Source organism: Poecilia formosa, unplaced genomic scaffold (genome assembly GCF_000485575.1).
Source record: "Poecilia formosa unplaced genomic scaffold, Poecilia_formosa-5.1.2 Scaffold725, whole genome shotgun sequence".
Classification (NCBI taxonomy): Eukaryota; Metazoa; Chordata; class Actinopteri; order Cyprinodontiformes; family Poeciliidae; genus Poecilia; species Poecilia formosa.
This window is the reverse complement of record NW_006800664.1, coordinates 40179-55505: the sequence shown is the minus strand read 5'-3', so window position 1 is coordinate 55505 and position 15327 is coordinate 40179. Positions and strand designations below refer to the sequence as shown.

The window sequence follows — 15327 nt, the reverse complement described above, 5'->3', positions numbered from 1 at the left end:
TTTCCGAACCATTCAGTGCAATATGTCTATAGATGTTTGGAGACTTGGAGTCTTATTGGCTGTTTCTGGGTGCAGGTGCTGCATTGCGTGGATGTTGTGGACAGCTTATGTAAGCCTGCTGAGTCCTGGCCCATTTCGATCCAGTGGTCCTTGTTGTGTCTGATGTTGCTGTTGCCTTGTTTCTATTCATGTCCATGAACTTAGGCTGATCCTTGCCTTGGTAGGGGTGCAATGTGATCCCAATTTTTTTTTAATTAAGAAGATCCCTTTTCGGTTTAAGTTTTGGTCCTGTAAATACAAAAATGTGAACACACACACTCACATGATTGTATTTCTACCCAGGCTTTTGGACCCATAAGGAGCAGTCAGCCCCCATTTGTTAGAAAAATAATCCTGTCAGTGTACACAAAATACAAAACCACACACACAAATGCATGCACACTTTTAACACCACAGGGAGTAAAGTAAAAAAAAAAAAAAAACTCAGACTCGTGTTTTGTTTTTTTTTGTCAGAACTTGCCATATTTTATATTAAGTTACACACATTTACATTTCAGCTCTCTTTGTGCTCACAGTAACAGGACCAAAACACCTACAGTAAACATTGTGTGACTTGCATCCGCACACTCACAAAGCTGTGTCACTGCAAACATCCTCTTCTGGAAAAAGACACATACAAACACACTCACACACATAAAAGCCTCCGCAGATACTCCACAGTCCCCAGTGCGCTCAGTCTGTTCCAGTCAATCCGTAAACCACCTAATTTAGGCTCGTATTTGTCTCTCAGTCATGACATATGAAATAACACTTAGACCTAAACCGAGGTTTTGCAAATCAGCAAGAAAAAAATTTTATCGGTGTGATAAACCAAAAAAAAACAAAAACAACAACATACATCTTTTAAGAATGAAACATTGGCATTATAAAATGATCTTTAATAGTCCACCTTTGTACAGCACGGTCAGTCTTGGTTCTTTCTGGTATTCGTATGATGGTCTACTGGTTACTATTTATAAGAGGAAGAGCTACAGAGAGACGTAGAATGAGCAGAACTACATGTGGAAGAGAGGAAAGTGTAAAAGCAACATTTGAGACATTCTGCGCTGCAGCCATGGACAGTGAAAATCTGTTGAGGCCAGAATGATAATGCTGCATGTTTTCACTCAGTGGCAGTCTTTGGGATTGTTTTAAAGCTTCAACATCCCCCACCTTCTACAGATAACTGGTTTAATGAATGATTGCAACGTGACATCAGTTGAGATATGATCTCCTCTATATAAAAGCCCACTCCCTTTTTTTTTTAAATAACCCTTTACCTAACCCACTACATCCCCAGTTAATGTCCAATGAGAACTGGCCAGTGGGACGTCACATCCCGCCAGTCCTCAATTCATCACTTTCAAGGTTGTACCAGTTCAGCTGCGGGTAACAAAATCAACAAAACCTCAGCTGTATTACTCCTCTGACATGGTGTGCCATTTGGCAATCTGGCGACGCGGGTGGTCGCAGATCTCTCTCCAGTGCTCACCGGCCGTTCCCGCTGCCGACGTGCCCAGCACCAGGCGGCCGATAACGGTGTTGGGGTTGCGTGAGGAGCCATTGTCTGAGTCCATCAGGAGGAGCTCTACGCTGGTGTCCCTCAGGCCCTCTTCGGAGGGCAGATCAAACACAAAGAGCTCGTTGAAGACCGGGTTGGGAGAGCATTTCTTCACGTGGGTCTTCTTCTTGCATATGCGCTTCTTTCCTTGGTACATGTTCACTTTGACGTATGGATCTGGAGAAAAAGGAGGAAGAGAGCCGTTAATGAATTGCGAAAGAAGCAAGAACAGCAGTGGAAAATATCCGTCTCTGCAGCAGCTCACTACTGGCCTGTTGTTCCCCAGCCAGATCAATAAAACAATAAAGTGGAAGTGACGGATGTTAGTGTTGATGTCTGCATAACACATACACACACATATATTGTGTGTATATATGTATATACATATACACTAGGTGCTCAAAATAACATCCTGATCAGGTTCCTTTGGTGCTCTGGGGGTTTCATTAAAGCAGCTGTCAGCATGCCAGAATGAGTTTGGTTCAATATGTTCATAGGTCAAAGAAAGTCTTCCTGCAGGTATCCTGTTAATAACGAGATGCTAAGATGAAAAAGTCTACATACCAGTAGGACCGTTGTTTTCAGTCTTGGGAAGATGCCGAGCTTTCAGGACCACCACAGTCAGAGTGTTGGTGGTGGACTGGTAGCACAGAGACAGCAGCAGTTCTCCTCGACCCAAAGACTTCTTTATGTAGGGATTGGGAATGATTAAAAAAATAAAAAATAAAAATCAAAGATGGGGATGGAAAAGATGGAAGGAAAGAAAATGAAGAGAGGAGATAGAGGACAGGAGAGTTTTGGTTAGCACGTTCAAGCAAGACTTTAACAACAATTTGAAAACCAAAGCCAGGCAAAATATGTTTAATTCACACTGGAAATTAAACAATCCATTTATCTTCACATTCATGTCTGATTTAGACACTGTAGTGCATAACACTATGACCACCTGATAGTATGTCAGTTTCCCTTTTGACCCACTGAACAACAGTCTCCATCAGTCCTCTGAAGTTGTGTTGTAACATTTCTCTTTAGAGCTGTGAGGCTGTGCCCATAAACTACAAACTGCAGTGCAGTCTGAAACCTTTCTACCAAAATGATCAACCCACTGATGAGTCCTATGATAAACGGAGACTTGGTGTCGCATCACCTGCCTGTGGTCATAAATGTATTATCCATTTGTGTTTATTCAATGAAGGAGATACCTAATGTATTAGTGAAGCAAAAGTATTAAAAGTTAAAGACGGAGATATGAGTCTTCTTAGCTTTCTAGTGAAAATCCAAAATATATTTGTGCTTTTTGTGCTTATTTTGCAAAGGCATGCCCAAGCAGTAAATCCATTATTTGCCACTTGTACATTTTTATGAAATAATTGTTGACTAGTTTTTATTGCATGCAGTAATCATTTGGTTTGTAGGTCATAAAAACCTATTTGAGCTACCACTCTTAGTTGTTCCACAGTTACGTCCTAAACAAACTCATTCCCATATGTGGCCTTGGTAAATAAGATGCAATAATTATTTTTTGTCAGTTTTGATTCCCTAGAAATACTGATGACTACACAGCCCCCCTGATAGTTAGCTTACCATCAGAAACGTTAACAAATACTGTAATCTGGTTGGCGGGTAGGAATCCATCTTAGTGTTAGTAATTTAGAGTTTTTTCTGCAAACTGTAAATATTGGTAACTTATAGCTAATGCACACGTATACAAATTCAATAACCAATAAGTAAACCAGTGCTGTTGATTGGTTTTCACTGCAGACAACCGAGTAGAGGTAAAAGACACATTTATTATCGATTATGTGGTACATCAGATCTTAATAACAACACGTCTTACTGATGAATCCCTCATGTTTTTATTTGCAGGGCGTTTCTTTCCCTTCCTCTCCACACACACACGCATACACACACACACACAAACACACACACACACACACACGCGCGCGCGCGCGCGCACACGCACATCTTCATCCACACCCTGTAGACAAGGTGCCTTGGCTGCTGCCATCACACCTAACCGGATTTCCAACCCCTGAACATAGTTGCCATGGAAATGAAAAATTTAACAAAGACAACTTCTATCTCTGACATAAAATTTAGATGCCAAAACATGTTTGCTTTCATCTGGGTAACTAAAATGAACGTAAAAAACAAATGTTTGTTGTTCCGGGTCTACCTTCATCATCTAAAGGCGATTCTGCTCACTGCATGCTGCCTTGACTCGTTGCACTAATGTGTGCTCCCGTCCACCCACACAAAGCAGAAAGACAAAATACCTCCCACACAATGAGAATCCTCACACTGCCTCCAAACAGCCGCACTCCATCAGCTATAGCGTGTTGATTAAAAACGCTGGAAGTAAAAACCTGCTTATGGCAACTCTGCATTGATTAGCTGCACTGCTGTGCACCCACGCCCAGTCACATGAAGCAACGGGACACATGAGCCCCACAGACAAAGAGCCACCACCCTCCTAGCAAAGAAACACCTCCTGTCTTACAGAACATCATGTAAGGAACTCCTGTCATGCCAAATTTGTGTAGATTTGCTGTGTGATGAGCTACTGAAATCACACAATTGTTTGGCTGCATGCATTGTCTTTTGTGCAGCAGATTTGTAGAGCAATTTTTCTCATCTTAGAAACAGACCATTAAGATAAGCACAAAACAAAGATCTTTTGTGAAACACTAATGGGGAACATCAATGAAAACAAGGATTAAGTTTATTAATATTCTGTTGATGGTGAAAAATATGAAGTGAGATCGGCTGAAGGTGGATATAAAAATCAATCCTCAGATTCTGACCTCTATTTTTCAGCACTTTTAAGATTTCAAGATCATATTTAAGTAACATTATTATCCTAGAAAAGAACTCCCTTAAGAGTGCAAAAATTGCACCAAACATATAGTTGGGATTAGAGTTATATGATAATTCAATGCTCATTTGCACTAAACAATGTTATATTTCCATCGTTGGTCAAAAATGTAAATTATTACCATCGTTCTGTCCGGGGCATCATGAATGAGAACGAAAATATATTTTACTCAGGCATATTTCCTCTCATAGTCACCGCAGAGCCACAGCTCCTTAAGTGAACTCGGCAAAATTTATGAGATATCTTTATAGGAAAAATTCAATACACAGGAAATGAGATGTTATTTCAATGTAGTCCTCTCGGATGCCAGGAAAAGGCAGAAACAGAATCCAATAATCGGCTCTCCAGAGATTTATAATGAGCTCGATACACTACAGAGAAAATAATAATGTGAAAAATACATTATTTTTGTTCCCACTCTGACAGTCCAGTATTAGTGTCCTAATTATATTGTTCTGTTTGGATGTTAGCATAACTAGGCACATGACTATGTATTCAAAGGCATGGCAGACATTTTGTGGGGAAAAACGGCAGCAATGAGTCTTTAAAGTAACACACTTAAATGTCCTTAAGAAATCAGTGTAGAAATCAGGTGAATTTGCACAAAAAGAAGCAAAAAAAAACAGAAAAACCTAAAGAAGAAAACTCTATAGCATTTTAATTTGTCTGAACTGAATGCAGCACGTCCCTCAGCAGCAGTATCAGGTTTCAGATCCATACCTGGGATGTTGCAATAGATCTGTTCAGTCTCTACGGGGAGATAAGCCTCCTGCTCTGCCTTTACCGCTGACTTGATTTAACGTTAACTCTTTGCTACCACAGACAAGACACTGACAATGGAAATCCTACAAAGTATTTGAATGAAGTAAAATGCCACTTTTGCTGCATACTTCTAATTCAGGATAAAGGTTGATAGTATCTTGCATTAGAAAAGCTTTGGAGGAATCATTATTGGATCATTTGCCCTATAATATGCACCTGTGCAAATCTTTATTTTAATGAATGAGAAATAACTTAAAGAGTGTCTGTGTAGTTTTTAAATATGATTGTAGGGAAATCTATCTGGTTTGAGTTCTCTATTTTCCACCAAGCTGCTTTGCTGCTTCAAAAAAGGCTTTTTATGATGAATCGATAAATTTAGATTGCATTATCTAACTAATGATTTAAAAAAAAAACTTAAATGATGTTCATATCTATTGTCCTAAATGCTTTAGTGCTGTTCAGGTCTCAGACCTGAGTGGAGTGGGAGGTGGTTGGGTGGGGGTTGGTCTGCAGCATATGTCAGCAGTCAGCAGGCCGGAGAGGAGACGAACCCTGCAGAGACTGTCGGTCTCTGTCAGTAACAAACAACCAACCACAGATAAACTCTCACCTAAGGGGGGATAACAATGAACGGAAAGCATCCATGACATTTCTTCAGATAAAAACTAGAAGATGAACTGAAGAAGACCATCCAAGTCTGCAGCTATTTCTACATTTGCAGGTTCCCTCCCTACAGACTAAAGCTTTTAATGTTAAATGTAAATATCCATTAAGTATGGATGAGTAGCTGTTTGTCTTGACACAGCGTTGTATTGTGATGGACCGCCGATGAGTCCAGGGTGTCCTCCGCCCCTCGCTCCCTGACTACACCCCACCCTATATAAGGCTCACGTATAGATGCATAAAATATGTTCCACATCTTACCTTTACATTCCTCTTGATAATCTCTCTGCTCATTAGGACACGCCCCTCCGACAAGTCGATTCCAGACAAAGGTACGAGGGTCTCTCCAATGACCTCGTCTCGAGAGAACCGGTCAAAGCTCAGCACCATGAAGTGAAGGGCCAGCTCGGACACTCGGGCCAGTGGGATCCCATAGAAGCTGAAGGTCTCATCGAAGGCCGGGTCCAGAGTCTTCCGAAGGACTCTTGTCTTCACCCTGTGCTTCTTCTCCGGCAGCAGGGTCAGCTTGATGTAGGGGTCAGACGTGAGTGACTGCTCATCGGTTGGAGTCAGACCATGTGCCTCCTGGGAGAAAACGTGAAGACATTAAAATAAGATTTTAGCGTGAAAACACTCAGAAAGTTCCCCTGAGTAAATATAAATGTGTGTTACCTTGATGTGAACAATGAATGCCTTCCTCTCTGCCTGGTACTCAAGAGAGAAGTGGAGGGTCCCCAGACCGCCCTCCTTTTCGTCCCCCTGAGGCCTGTCAACAGCCGGGGTGGGTGCCTGGCTCGACAGGGCGCTGGATGGGGAAGGTGGGTCGCGCCGTTCCATCGCACCGGGTTGAGTGAACCCTGTTTGTGGGGAGGGGAGCTCCAGGTCTGGGGAGCTGCGCACTGTCTGGTGGTGGTGGTGAAAAGGTTTGGTGGTAAAGTTTCCGTTCAGATCCCGCTTCTCAAGATCGAGGTGCAGGGCTGATCTGGAGCCATTTGGAGTCGTGGCGGGTCTACCAGTGCCGGGGCTCATCGGCGTAGTTTGGCAGTTTCCATTGACATCTGTTTTAGCGGCATCGTTAGCTGTTGAGGTTGTGGCTGCCGCAAACTTCTTTTTGCCGCTCAGGCTCTCTGGGTAGATGTCGACGCCTTTGAGCATGTGCACAAACTTGTAAGGGGGAGTCTTCTGGGACTTGTTGGTGTTTTTGCGCTGGCAACAGATCCAGGCGAAGGCCGATGCAGTGAAGACAAGGCCGAAAACACTCACCACAGCAACACCCACGGGCACTGCCACTGTGGAGGAGGTTGGAGGAAGGCAGAGGAAGAAAAAAGGGAAGAAAATGGAAAAAAGGGTAAGATTTAATAAGAAAACACACATTGCAACAAAGCAGCATTTGCAACACAAGCCACTGTGATCGTGCTGTTGCACTGAAGCAACTGAATACATTGTTCTTCTTCTGACACACCCTGCAGCCTGGAGTCAAATGAGGACAAAAACAATGCAATCTGTTCAACCAAGTGTTGTTTTCGTATTCCAGATTTGCCGATAATATATGAACAGGAACAGCCAGAATCATAAATGGAGGACCTGTAACTCCAGAGACGCCAAAATAAAGAGAACGGTTGCTCAGAGACAGGTGTGGATTTCAGCAGATGGGAAGGGAAGGTCGTTTTACCCCACTGCCATTTTGTATTTTTGTTCGTTTGTTCGTGTCAACATTTTCATGTATGAGACAGAGTAGCCTGACATTTGACATGAGAAATTTATTTGACTTTTTTTGCACAGCTTTTTATTGCTTTCTGAGAATGAATGGATCTCAGTTGGATTCATAAAATAGCTAAAGAAGATTTCACAATATGATATTTGGAAATGATTATAGTCATTTATCTTCTTTCCTCTCAAAAGCAGGGATAATTTTGACCAAATGCTACAGGGCGAGGTGTTACCACAGTTACAACCACAGTGGATGTCATTTCTCTCAAAAGCCCCTGTGTCTCACATGGTGTCGCTGCGGTGACGATACAGGGGTATTTGTCACTGTGTGCTTTCTTTGTTTTGTGCCGCTGAGCTCTGTCTCACAGGCTATCGCCCTCTCATGCAGCCACATTTAATGGGTTGATTTCAAAAGAGGAAATGCAGTCCATTTCCCACAATTAGGAGGGCGACCCAGTGGAAAAGCACTCAGATTAACCCATCTAAAAAGAGAGATCGGATCGAGGCGCGGGGGTGGTGACCAATCACTCATGCGCTTCTCTTTTTCATCTGGTTAAAGCTAATGTGTTAGATCATTTATTCAGGTTTTTTTTTCACACATAATAGTCGCCACGGCATGGTTAATGTGATATTAATGTGACAGTGCGGCTCAAACGAAATGATGACAATCAACAGCTTTTCATTCTACATTATACCTGTATTAAAAGACTGTCTGCTGCCCTTCTGTACATATAGAAGGGCACCAATATATATATATATATATATATATATATATATATATATATATATATATATGGGATCAAATCATTTTTAAAATCACAGCACTTGTACAAAATGTTTTCTGCTCTTTAGCTGATTAATATTTTAGTCTGTAATCCTGTGTGGGATGTTTTTCGAGGCTGCGATGACAGACAGATGGACGAAACACCGGGAGGGCTGTAATGCATGAGGACATGAAAAATATAAATAAATAAAACAAGCTGTAATTTTACTTCTACTAGGAACACTCTTAATCTGTTCATTTCATAAAACTGACACTTTTATTATTTTTTTTATTTTTTTACTTTGATTGGATGACAAGTAAATGTACACTTGTATTAATAGTGTTTGAAACATAACGACTATTTATTAGTTTACCAAGGACCATAGACAGCACTTTAAAAAATGGATGTTTGTAGTTTTCTTTTAACATCGATTTATTTTAGAAAATGTATTTTCATTCATTTTTACATACTCACTTGTAGTCTAACTCAATAAAACATCTCAGTTCAAAATTAAAGATTAGCAAATTAGCTTTCAGTGCTTAAATATGACGAAGTTTCAGGATGGGATTAATGTGTTAACTATTATTTTAAAAAAAAGAAAGAGCGAATTCCCCATCATCAGGACTCACCGGGCTGCGCTTCGTCCTCCAGCATTGGAGCCATTGTCGCTGTCCAAGGTGCTGAAAGCCTCGGTCCGTTTCCACACCAGACGCTCCTTTTTTCCCTTCACAGCGAGATCGATCTCCTGATGGGTTCGGGGGTAAAACTCGTTCTGACTAGGTTTAATAATATAAAGGCTGATTATAAAGCTTCAATAATGTAACATATATTCTTGTTTTTGTTGTTTTTTTTTTCTTCCCAGGAGAAGGATGCTCTGTTCGCTCCGCTGCTGCTGCTGTTACTCTTTGATGCGTGAGAGCGTCTGAGAGGCGGCAACATCTCTCTCTCTCTCTCTCTCTCTCCTTCCATCTTGCTCCTTTTCTGGGTCTCTCTCCCATCTTCTGGTCCCATGCTCCCTCCCCCCTCCCATTCCGGGCCAACGCTGAGCTCATCAGTGCTGACGCAGTGGTGACGGAGGCTGGCTGCGAAATCAGAACCCCCGGTGAAAAGGCACAAAGAGCCTGCCAATGGCGCCTGATTGATTTTTAGGAAATGAGAGCTGAAAACCTGCTTCAGCTTCCTTAGCTCTCTGTATGTTTGCTTGTCTGTTTTGCTTTGATAGGACGGAAATAAGACGTTTCCTGATATCTGTATAGTTTATCTCGATTTATATAGTGTGGAAGCTAAACATCCAACTTTATTTTATACAGGACAAACACTAATTTACTCATTTTTTACTTATAAATTGGTATTTTTTCTGCCACATGCAAATATGAGCACATTTCTCCCATTTTAACTTAATTTCACTGGCTTCTCTTACAGTTTAGGATTTATTTTCAAGTTATTTTTATAATACCTCTTCTTACCTTCCTACCTGTCTGAGCCGTGGCACCATTACATCACTGTTTGTTTTCAAATCACAGCTTAAATCTAATTTCTTTGCGCTGTCTTTTAACACCACATATAGCGATTTTATTGTGTGCCTTCTTTTTAACTTTTCAGCTGGTTTTAAAGTATTTTGTATTTTAGTATTCCATATGTTTCCTTGTAATGCCATTTGTAATAATGTCTTTTCTGTACCTTTCATCTTTTTAACATAAAGTGCTTTGGAAATAAAGCTGAACAGGACTGGTAAGTGTATTTAAATCATTGTGTAAAATTGTATTCTTTCTGGTTGAAAGGACAGTTTGTATCCCGTGTGAATAGCCGTTTAGTTGTTTTCTACTTGTATTACCCTTGAAAACATATTTCATACCCAAGTCCTGAAGCCATGATGTACAGTTGATCTTGGAGTATGAATATAATAATATTAAATTCAGTTAAAACTCTGTTCCCATTTAGTTTGCTTTTGATTCCTGTTTGGGTGTGTTGATTCTTATGAAATATGACAAATGAAAATGCAGATGTTCTATTCAGCAAAAGGGTGAAATGAAAGGCATAAAATTTGCAAAAAATAAAATACATTCAGAGAAGAAACAACACATATATTTTTTCAAATTTTTTCTCCATTATTTTATTACTTCTAATTCTAAGTCACTGTTAATATTCCTGTTAGCTGAGTACAATCCCTGCTGCAGACAATACAAACACTAGCAGTTCAAAATGTAATTTGATGAAATATTGCCATCTGGTGTCCACAGAAAGAAATATAGGAATGTTGACACAGGTTGCATTCTCAATAGTTGAAGGGGAAAAAAATCAAGCTAAACATCTAGTTTTGACATTATAACGACTGCTCTTTTTAGCCATCAAAGGTAAACCTAACCATGTAACTTGTAGTCCTGGCATGGATGTGTGTTCCTGCTGGAAATCCGTACATGTTTTAAATGAAACTGAAACACTAGATCACATGTAAACTGTGACCACAAAGTCAGAGAGCTGTAAAACTCGTATCATCTTAGCTTTCCTTCAGTCGCCATTCAAGTATCCAGGAGGTAAGATCAAATGCTATAGGAAATACTGAAAAGTTTTTATTCAACTCCTGTAATTCATTCTGATATTTAATCTCTCTTTAGGCTTTCAGAACGTTTGTGCAAAGCAACTATGGCAAAATTTGAAACCAGAGGACAGACTGCAGGGAGGCTCCCCAACCACTTGGTCTTATTTGTCTCTTTACTGGTTTTGTGTTACTCAAGGAATTCACTGGCTTGGGACATTAATCTTGTAAATTTAATTTTACTTTACTTTTACTCACCAAAACTGAATACTCAAATCTGTACTTTGACTTTGTAAATTAGATTAGATGCAGATGTGTTACTTTCTCTCTGGCAAATTTTAGGACAAGTTCAAGGACAAATTTGAAGCAACTTTGAAAGAAAGTGTTATGTTTGAGGTGGGTCTAATGATACAGAAATGAAAGATTCTGAACATTACTTTAACTTTAAACAGTAGTCTTTGTTTTCAAAATTGTATTTTTTTCCAGAAAGACGAACAGATTATATATGAGACTATCTCCATGCTTTTAGAGGAAGCAAGATCTGTAACTAACCACAAGCAACTGGTAAATATATATATTTAAATTTATATTTGTGAAAGATTACTTTAAGAAAATTTAGAGGCAATATCAACGTTAGTCGATCAATTGTCATTTTCACATTCTTTATTTGCAAAATTTCAGACAAAATTCAAGCAGATTTTGGAGGATCTGGTAAATGAAACTGACAGACAGATGGTGGGTCAGACATATGAAAGTATTAACTAAAAATAGAGAAGTATGAATTGTACCAACATTTCCCCCCCCCCCTCTTTTCTCACAGATAAAGGAGAAGAACCGCATTACACCCATGATAGAGGAACTCAATTCTAAAATTGACGAGCTCTATCCAAAAGTGCAGCGACTGAGAAGTTTGTCCAACGGTGATCCATCGGTGGAAAAGCTGGTAGAGGAAAATATTAAGAAATGCAGGACCTTCCTAACCCTGAAGAGTAAATTACTCACTGGAGATGCAAAGAATGTTGAAAAACATTTTCTGAAAATGTTAAGATCTCTACCTGAGCATAAAGATGAACTTTAACACTTTGAGTCATCCTTTTTGAGCTGTGATAAAAGCTTCTTTTTTTTTTTTTTTTTTTAATCAACTGGTTCCTTTGAATTTTGTTAAGTGACTTCAAATGTGTTTAATTTTTAGCTCAATATATTTTGGCCTCATGCTTTCTTTCATTGCAGCCTAACCTGATCCAATGAAAATAATACATCTAGCTCTACTAAAGCTACTAAATTCAATGTCTGTTCTCTTTGGGAGTCAGTTATCTCTGATTCCGCATCCTTTTGCCACCATTATAAATGCACATTAAAAAGATTTTAGTTTTTTAAATACCTGCCTTCTCATGTATAGTGCTTCACGTCTAAGAGAAGTTATAAATGTTTTGTTGCTTCTTTTCGTCTTCTATCTTGATTCAGGCTCAAACTGTGCAAGTCTTTGGCAAATTCTTTTTTAACCTGTTCTTTTTTTGGTGCACTTCTCCATCTGATCTGCATCAATTGTGTCAGCTGATGAGAATTAATTGATGTACAGTGGTGCACCTGATGTGCTTCTCCTGCAGGTGTTTAAGTTCAGTGTGGTTTTTGAATTGTGTAGAGTGTGCTCATAGTCTGCATGCTTGTGACTGTTTAGCGAAGGGCAGCTTTAATCTACATTTGTTCTGGACAGACAAAGTATAATCTCGTTCCATGTCAGCGAAATGGCTACAGCTGGCTTTAGGGTTAGAATTGGGAACTGAGTTATCCATGAAATACCCTACATGCCTCATAAAGAAAGAAACAAAACAAACAAAGGTGAAACAACATTTACAAGGCAGATGTTTTTTTTTTGTTGTTTTTTTTTGCTGATTTTTGCGATTGTAACCACTTTTGAAGAATTCAGTGATTATTTTTCTTCTACATTCTGCTTTTAATGTAAATATCAGTATAAATTTCCCAGAAAAAATAAAAATAAAAACTGACCACACCCAAAGTAGGCGTGGAAGTGTGTCACACAAACATCGTCCAAGATTTTATCCAATCAGTGTGGAGACACGCTTAGAGAAGTTGTGATGGGTTGCTGTTAGGAGAACAAAAAGCCTTTTGTGGAGACTTTTTGACATTTCTGTTGCCACCTGCCAAGAAGCTTTATCTGGTAAGAAAACATATTTATAAAATCGGTTGATTTTAATATGGCATTCATTTGTTTAACGGAAAATGTAAAATATAAGTGGAAAATTTTGACTAACTTCTAATTAAAGAATATATTGTCTGTCTCTCTCTCTTTAAATATATATATATATATATATATATATATATATATATATATATATATATATATATATATATATATATATATATATATACTGTGTTAGAGGGTTAATCAAAGCAAGCATGGCAGAAGCAGCCTTTACCAGAAGACCAGAAGCATCAATTATCCAAAAAACTAAAAGGCTTTGTTTCATTTTCACTCTGCTGAGTTTGCTCTGCCCTGCAAGGTCATGGGGAGACAAAAAGGAGCTGGTAAGTGTTTTCTCAATTTTATATTTGCACAATTAGACAATTGTACTTTTTAATTAGTCATGTTGACAGTCAATTTTTCACATGCACTTTATTTTAAATTGCCTTTTGCCTTTACTTGTAAATGTTCACTCTGGATTTGCAGAGACAGATCAAAGAAAATATTCAGAAGCTACAACAAGATGCACAAAGAAAAAGCGTAAGCATAACACGGCCAACAATAACTTCCCTACTTCATTTGTTGCTGAATATGTTATTGACTGGAATGCAGCAAGCTAACATTTGTTTTCTCCTCAGGTTAATAACATGCTAGACCTTGCCTTCATTCCAGATCTCCTTGAGAGCCTCCCACATTTAATGGATTCTATGATCGAAGGGACTAAAACAATACTGCCGGATTTTCATCCCCTGCCTGAATTAATTGACTACTTCAACGAATATCTGCAGAAAACCCAGATTTTCATTAAGGAAAGGCTTGAAAATCAAAAGCTAAAAATCATGGACTACGCAGATAAAATAAAGCAACTTGAGATGCTAATAAGAAACCTAGAGGACGAAAACGCTGATCTGTAACAATCATGTTTTAGTCTGTGCTAATGAAACAACAGTTTGTACCGAAGTGATTTCAGTGTTTTTGAATTGAGATAAGTAAACAAGAAAACAAATTTCAAAGTCATTCAACTGCTGTCCGAATCAGTTAACTAAATAGCAGCTGCACATTGCAAATCAAATGCTAAATATCTGCTAGAAAATGAATCTTCAGAAATAAGAGTTTTTTTCTAATGTCAATGGTCAAATTGAAAATATTGTCTGATGTGCTCCATTAAAATGTTATCTAATTGTTGTGTAACAACATGGATATAATAAGGATCTGGTGCCATTTATTTCCCCCGTTTCCATGATGTCTGCATAGAGAAGTAAATGTGATGGAACACAATGGCTTATTCTTAGATTAAAGAAGACTTTAGAGGACTTGGGGGGAAATAGACATTACTTTATTATATGCCATCATATGCCACCTGGAGAGACATAGCAAAATATTCATTACCAGAGCACCGATTAGACATTGGGTGTATACATTTCATATTTATTTTGTTGTGTTTATCAATGCAAACTTGCAGTAAGAGGCTGAAACAAGCAGTGACAAGTTTACTGATTGTCTCGAGAGCTTAGTCTGCCACAAATCTTTTCACATTTTTAAAAGTTTTTCAGTTGAAAGATTTCCTCCTATGTTCACCAATTGTCAAAATAACTGTATTATGTTGCTATCACGTCCGTTATGTGACGTAGCACAGCAGCCATGCAGGTTACTTACAAATCAACACAGTTATATTAACACTCTATAAACTGCATTAAAGAATAGAGGATGTAATCCTGTAACTTGCAGAACTGACACTAGTGCTGCGTTTTAACATTTCCTCTTTCAGTCACGATGCATCTCACTCTATAGGCTGTAAATAAACTCTATTCTGTCATGCTGCATTTTGACAATCATGGTGGAGCTAAATTGTTCTACTGTATCTCTCATAAATACAGGTTATGTCACAATGTCTCAGTAACATATTATACCTGGAGTGACCCACAAGGAAATGTTGAATGTGCAGTGTATAGATGATGCTTGTAGATATGTGAGTCACACACACGCACACACCCCAACGTACACGCGCACACACACACGCACATTTTTGGGGGTGGTGTCTCCAAAAGCACATAAACGCACTCTGTGTTGTGCCATCCCTTCCACTGTCCGATGACTTGTCTTCTCACTCACATCTGAGGTAGGTTCAGACAATATTCCTACAAATAAACCCTGCGCTCAACAATAATTTGATCATTTATTTAACTATTGATATATATTTTTTTGTCAGAACAA

General features: G+C 39.0%; 1 protein-coding gene across 1 annotated transcript; it reads right to left on the bottom strand.

Moving 5' to 3' along the window:
- Positions 1-499: 499 nt before the first annotated feature.
- On the bottom strand, positions 500-9309 carry syt4 (synaptotagmin IV). Its single transcript, XM_007542750.2, has 5 exons — positions 9004-9309; positions 6573-7189; positions 6162-6485; positions 2165-2285; positions 500-1777 (listed from the first exon to the last, which is right to left on the bottom strand). Exons 1-5 carry the CDS (start codon positions 9035-9037, stop codon positions 1458-1460), a joined length of 1416 nt encoding a protein of 471 aa, XP_007542812.1. The 5' UTR covers positions 9038-9309; the 3' UTR covers positions 500-1457.
- Between the last annotated feature and the right edge of the window lie 6018 nt (positions 9310-15327).

Coding starts and splice junctions, on each gene's coding strand:
- syt4 (XM_007542750.2), bottom strand. CDS start 9,037: ATGGCTCCAATGCTGGAGGACGAAGCGCAGCCCG. Junction 2,286..6,161: donor TTATCAAGAGGAATGTAAAG/GTAAGATGTGGA, acceptor CCCTACATAAAG/AAGTCTTTGGGTCGAGGAGA. Junction 1,778..2,164: donor TGAAAACAACGGTCCTACTG/GTATGTAGACTT, acceptor CTTTTTCTCCAG/ATCCATACGTCAAAGTGAAC.